Source organism: Antechinus flavipes, chromosome 5 (genome assembly GCF_016432865.1).
Source record: "Antechinus flavipes isolate AdamAnt ecotype Samford, QLD, Australia chromosome 5, AdamAnt_v2, whole genome shotgun sequence".
NCBI lineage: Eukaryota > Metazoa > Chordata > Mammalia > Dasyuromorphia > Dasyuridae > Antechinus > Antechinus flavipes.
The window spans coordinates 219,718,158-219,725,247 of record NC_067402.1 but is presented as its reverse complement, the minus strand read 5'-3'; the positions used below and the strand labels follow the sequence as shown (position 1 = coordinate 219,725,247).

Below are 7,090 nucleotides of genomic sequence, written 5' to 3'. Positions count from 1 at the left end.
ATTAAGACTAGAACTTGTGCGGAAAGAGAAGCAGATCAAGAAAATCCTTGCAATGATAGTGCTTGAGCAGAGCTTTGAAGAAAGTTGGGGTTCAAAGACTGGAGATAAAAGTGAAACTTTTTAGGGGACAGTCAATTCAAAGACACAAAGACAAAAGAGTGTTATTTGTGAGTAACACAAAGATCAATTTCACTGAAGCAAAGAGTGATGGAAGAGGAATAACATAGGACAAGACTAGAAAGACAAATTGAAACCAATATGTGATGCCCAACATCATGATTTTGCAAAACAGACAACTAAGTCCCAGAGAAATAAAGAGATTTTTCTCTTTTTTTTTTTGAGGATTTGAACAAAAGTGCCATTAATTCTTTAAAATTTTTGTTTAGAAAACATTTTCCAAAGGATTAAAGCAAAATCTAAATAAATCTGAATATAGCCTCATCCACAAGCTTTCTAGGAAGGAACTGGATAATTATCTGGGAGGAGAAGGACAAGGAAGACTATATACACAGTTGGAAAAAAATATTTTAATATGATGCATTGCAGGGCTCTTTCTTTTATAAATATGATGCATTCAATAGGGATCTTTCTTTTATAATAAGAATCTGAAGATTATTTTGCTATTGCCAAGAGAAAAAAGTAGGTGCCAAAGGTCCCAGAGTAGCTTGTCAATCAAGTATTGAAAAATAAATAAGGGGTTTGAGAGCATTGGAAGGTGCTATATGGTCCAAGGTCCTTCCTTGCTTTATTAATGGAGAAGCCAGAAGGATGTGGGTGGTATTCTAGGAATACTAACACCTTTGATGTGAGGAATCACATCAAGCCCTGTTCAGGGCTGCTCCATCCTCCTTTAGTATCCATCTTTCACTCAACTCTCATCTATAGTTCCAAGAAGATGTAGCCTGTGAAGCATCCATACCCTGGTGAAACCATCTTGTCAAACTGCCCAAATCAGGTCAAGTGTAACCAACAGGCCTCAAATCATTGGTGAGTTAGGAGGCTGTCTACCACAGGCATGTAAAGACTTTCCCCATTGGAACAGATGGATAAGAACAACTTGTTTCAATGCCATGAAGGTAACTAAAGAAGGCATTGTAGAGCACTTTGAGCTTGGTCAGACATTGAAGATACCACATCCAGTACATCCCTGGCCATCATCAGCCATCTTGACTTTTGTCCTGCCACTGGACTTCAATGACTCTGGAAAAGAGACTTTATGCAGCTATGCCTCACTTAAATCCAATTCATCCATGTCACTGGTCCTCTTTGAAAACAAACAACAGCAATAGGGAAACTCTCATGGGTCAACCTAAGAAATCAGGGAATCATAAAATCTCAGCATTAAATTACATTGGCCAACTAGTTGAATGTCTACCTCAGCAGGATTTCTCCCTACAATAAGTGATCATTTGACTATAATCATCTGACTATAACTTGAAGACCTCTAGGGAGAGGAATCAAAGAAATTAAGCTGATCCCATTTCACTCCAAAGCTTAGGCAAAAAGATGTATCCAACCCAGATTATCTTGCCTCCTGACACTATCTAGTACACCTCTAGAAAATCCAGAAAAAGGGTCAGCTCAAAAAAATTGTATTACATACAAGGCACTGTGCTAAACCATAGTGGTACAAGTACAAAGGATGAAATAATCTCTACTCATATGGAACTTTTTTATTATAATTGGGGAGACAAATAAATATACAAATATATCCATCATAAATACAAATATATAAAAAAGTAATTACATACAAGGTAATTAGAGAGGGCACTAGCAATTGGGGGGATTAGAAAACTTCATTAAGCATATAATACTTGAGATAGTAAGTTTCTTCTTCTTTCATGACACTTTTTCCCCATTATTACTGTGGACAGAGCACCAGCCCTGGAATCAAGAGTACCTGAATTCAAATTCAGCTTCAGACACTAAATAGCTGTGTGACCCTGGGCAAATCATTTAATCCTGAATACTTCAACAACAATAACAACAACACATATACACACACACACACACACACACACACACACACACACATACACACACACAGTAAAAACAAAGAACAAAAAGAGACACCCTATGCCTTAGAGATATTAATTTCCTGGTTGTGTGGACAGTACATTCATGAGGGGAGAGGCTGGAAATAAGGAGACTAAAAAACTATTACAATAATTCATATTATTGTATATGAAGTGAGGAGGGCCTGAATTAGAGTAATGGTTACTTTAAATAGAAAGATGGATACTAGCAATACTGGGGACACAGAATCAACAAAACTGAATGATTGATTAGATCTTCAGTACAAGGGGGAGGAAAGAGCTTAGGTTCTCATAATTTTCATATGTAGAAAGATGGTGGTGCCCTTAAAAATAAGAATTTTAAGAGAAAAATTATTTTAGAGGAGTAGAAAATGAGTTTTATCTTGGACTTGTTGACTTTGAGTTGCCTCTGAAGCATTCAAATGCAGATGTCCTGCAGTCAATTAGCCATGCCTGATGGGGATGAAGTTGTTAACTCTGATCCTTGAATTCACAGGAGTTTTTGGAATCGCCCAAAAGAATGTAGAAAGAGTAGAGAAGGCATGGGGCAGATGCAAGAGGGAAGAGATATGAATGGTGACATAATAAGACACTGAGAAGAATCAAATTTTCTAGGTAGAAGAAGCACCAAGAGTAAACACTATCAAGAAACCTCAAGGATAAAAGAATATTGAGGAGGGTGTAGTCAACGATATCAAAAGCTGCAAAAGCTAAAAGAAATCAGGGAATCATAAAATCTCAGCATTAAATTACATTGGTCAACTAGTTGAATGTCTACCTCAGCAGGAAGCTAAAGACTGAGATTTGGATTTAGCAAACCAGAGACACTTGAGTTACTGGTGATAGGCAATATATCAAAAGACAAGTAATGATCTTTTGTATGTGCAGAAATAGAGACAGAAAGACAGAGAAAGAAAGGGAGAAATAGAAAGATAGAGAAAAATAGAGAGAGAGACAGAGAAATAGAGAGAAAAAGAGATAGAGAGAGCGAGAGAAAGAAAGAGAAAAAGAGAAAGCGAGAGAAAAAGAGAAAGAGAAAGAAAAAAGAGAGAGAGAAAGAGAAAGAGAGAAAAACAGAGAAAGAGAAAGAGAGAGAGAGAGAGAGAGAGAGAGAGAGAGAGAGAGAGAGAGAGAAAGAGAGAGAGAGAGAGAGAGAAGGAGGGGGAGAAAGGGAAGTAGGGATGGAGAGGAGAGGGAAGGAAAGAGAGGGAAGGAAGGATAAGAAAATAAATCATAGTAGTTGAGGAGTCAATGAAATGAGAAACCAGGGTGTTTAAGGGATATAAACATGTACATTGAAGTCCCCTGAGAATAGGACATTGAGTCTGACATCAAAGTCCTTAAGAAAAAAGAGAGAATAGTCAGAGAGTCCAGAAAATAACCACAACCAGGATCTCAATAAGGTAATATACTTAGATAGGGCAAAGTGATTTAGATAAAAACAAGCTACACATCCATCCATCCAAGCTCAGTGTAGGACTCAGAACCTAGTGGAATTAATGATTTCAAAAGAAAAGATATGGGCAGGGAATATTCATTTCATGGTGATGCTAGAGATCAAAGGAATAGGACAGAAACAGCTATATGCAATGGTGATCTAAACTAGATTTATATTCTAATTTAGATCAAACCAAATTCTGCATCTCCTCCAGGAAAATCTAAGTTCCTTAAAAAGGACTTGTTACATTTATGTTCTCAGCACCTTGTACAATGTTTTGCACATAGTAAACACTTAATGAATGCTTGTTAAACTGATCTGAATATTCCTTAACCCTGGAAAATTGTATAGAACTTATTCTCTGATAGTTCTCACCACTAAAGTAGTTACTGCTACTGAGCATGGCCAATAGAATGTTTTACTACAAAGGGAGGGGAAGGTTCCATTTCAAGGCTCTTATACAGCAAGGGGTCCCAAATCCTAAAGTCTGTTAAAGCTGGGATATTATAATCACACTAAACTGTTCATGTCTGTATCCCTTAGTCCATGCGAATCCCTCTCAAACTGCAGCACTAGACTCAGAATACAGTTATATATTCAACATCCCCAAATAATGTCACAAAATCTCAATGTTAAAAGTAATCTTAGGAGGTCAGTGTCTGGCTCACAGTCTTCTCAGCCCAACCACAGCCCTTATACTTGGAAATTTCAACATGTATATTTATGTCCTTCAGACATTGGTTTCCTAGTCCATGTAGTCTAACCCATATCTGAATATTATTAGTGGTCAATTAGCCTCCAATTGAAGCACAACATGAAAACAGCTACCAGATGAAGATCTCAGATGAAAATTGACAGAGATTCCTGGGATTTTCAAAATAGGAAAGATATCATTCTGAAAGATGAGGCCCATTTCAATCATCATCTCCCAGGAATTCCCACACTATGTAAAAGATTTAGAGATCCAGACCATATAGATCCTTCTTCGTTTTACAAAGATCAGGTCACTAAGTAAAGAACACTAAAAAGGAAGAGTGAGCCACACATTTTGGACAAAATCAACATAAGAATCTGTTTTCTTTAATTTATATATTTGTAACAAAGTTTTTTTGTTTTTATTTTTCCATGAGGGCAGGGAATAAAAAAATAAATAAATAAAAATGTTTGATAATTTAAAAGTATAAAATTTAACTTTAAAAATATAAAAGATCAGTAAGATCTTTAAATTCACCAAAAAGGAAGCCAAGCAAATCTGGGCCAGGCAAGGACTTCAAAGGTGTTTTGTTAATTTACACCTCAGGACTCCCATCACCTCCTTGTTCCTCAGGATATAAAGAAAAGGGTGGAGCATAGGAGTTACAACTATGTAAAAAAGAGAGAGAACTTGATCTGTGTTCTCAGTATCATTGGTCCCCGGTTTCACGTAGGTTAGACTTGCAGTCCCAAAGAAAAGTATGACTACCAATAGGTGGGAAGAGCAAGTAGAGAAGACTTTTTGTCATCCCTGAGCAGAGGCAACCCCAAGGATGGTAATGAGGATGCGAACATAGGAAAACAAAATCAGTGCAAAGGGAGTAATGATAAAGAGCAGAGTGACAGCAAGGTTCTCAACCTCACCCCAGAATGTGTCTCCACTTGCCAGTCTCAAAACAGGCAAAATGTCACATAGGAAGTGGTGAACAATGTTGGTGCCATGGAAGGGCAAGGTAAAGATGAATATGGAGTGGGTAGTGCCTGTGGTGATGCCCATTAGATAAGAAGCACCCACCATAGCCACACATGCCTGCCGGTTCATCAGCATAGCATAGTGCAGGGGCCAACAAATGGCAGCATAACGGTCATAGTCCATGGCAGTGAGCACACAGCATTCGGCAATGCCAAAGAGGGCAAAGAAATACATTTGAGTGAAGCAGCTGGCAGGAGAGATGGCAGGCTGGGACAAAAGCAGATCAGTCAGCATCCTGGGTACAACAGTCATAGTGTAGAGAATCTCTATCATAGAGAGATGTCGAAAGAAGTACATGGGAGTGTTCAGGACTGCATCCAACAGGGTAAAGGTGATGATCAAGGAGTTACCCAGCAAGGTGACCAAATAGACAAAGAGCACTCCCCAAAAGAAAGCACTCTGGTAAACGCCCAAATCTGAGAATCCCAACAAAATGAACTCGATCACTGCTGTCCCATTATCATCATCCATCTCCCTAAATCTGCATCTGGGCACAGGACCAAAGGAAAATGTTAATAATCCCAAAGAAGAGAAAGAAGTAGATAAACTGCTGCAGCAAAAGAGATTCAGATTAGAGAAGACAAGAACATCCCAAGTGTGGAGACTGTGATGAATAAGCAGTATAATATTAGAATCTCCTCTCTGAGAAAACTATAACATAAATGATTTTTTTAATTATCAAAAGTAAAATGGGATTTAGCTGTACATAATATTAATGTGAGTCCTTTTCACCTCATAAAACCCTGGGTTCTAGGGTAAAAAACCTCAATCTTTCAGCATTAAACACAACTAAAAATGGGAATAGATATAGGCAGACATAGAGAAATATTATGAGAAGGGGGAAAAAGAGAAAAGAAAAGGGGGGAGAGAGAGTGGAAAGAGGAGTGGAGAAATAAAAAGAGAAAGGAGCAAGGAGAGAGAAAATGAAAAAAGAAACAGAGGAAACTGAGGCAGACAGAGTGAGACACACAAGAAAAGAAGAAATAATGGGGGAAACTTAAAGCTTCAGATATGATCGCCATCAGCCATGGGTGATCCTCCCAGAGTCTCTGTTAGAGGCAATAGCTGCTAGCAATCATTCCCATGTGGATTACTATCCCATGGGGATTTGTCATCCCCAGAGTGGGAGCAAGAGAAAGGGAAATCATACTGTAATCTAGAGGAAAGAAGGAATAGAGAAGAAAAGCTTCATCCTTAGGCTCTGATCTTCCTAAGGAGAAGTGGCTACCAAGCTCCTTCTATTCCCTGAGCTCCCTACAATATAGATACAGAGATCAGTCAAAAAACAGCTTATATTAATAAAATTATATCATTTTATTATTTTTCATTATTAACATTGCTGTATTGATAGTTTTACATATATTGAATATACAACCTGAACATAGTTTATAATTTATTTATTTATTGCTGTAACCTCATTGCTAATATATCACTTAATATTTTTGGTTTGCTATCCATTAAAGATAATGGACCATTGTTTTCTTTTGGGGGATAGGGGTACATTTCTGGTTTAGATATCAAGCCAATATTTGTATCATAAAAGGAGTCTCATGTGATTCATTCTTCTCTTATTTTTATAAACAGTTTAAGTAATATTGGAATGAATTGTTCCTTGAATGTTTCATAAGTTCACTTATAAATCTATTTTGTCCTGGGCAATGAGAGTTCATTTATGACTAATTTGTTAGGTAATTCAGATTCTCTAATTTTTGTCCAATTAATCTGAATCTTTTGTATTTTTGTACAAATTCAACACTTTCATTAACATTAACAGTTTTGTTGCCATATGATTGGCTAAAAATTTTTTTAGAATTTCTTTATTTCATCTTCATTTCTTTTGAGTTCTCTTTTTCCAGTTTTGATGCTGACAATTAAATTGTCCTCTTGTTC

General features: G+C 37.2%; 1 protein-coding gene across 1 annotated transcript; it reads right to left on the bottom strand.

Annotated features, from left to right (window-relative positions):
• Positions 1-4,744: 4,744 nt before the first annotated feature.
• LOC127564762 (olfactory receptor 9-like) lies at positions 4,745-5,671 on the bottom strand. Its single transcript, XM_052001505.1, is given in 1 exon segment — positions 4,745-5,671. A coding segment is annotated over 1 exon segment (927 nt).
• Between the last annotated feature and the right edge of the window lie 1,419 nt (positions 5,672-7,090).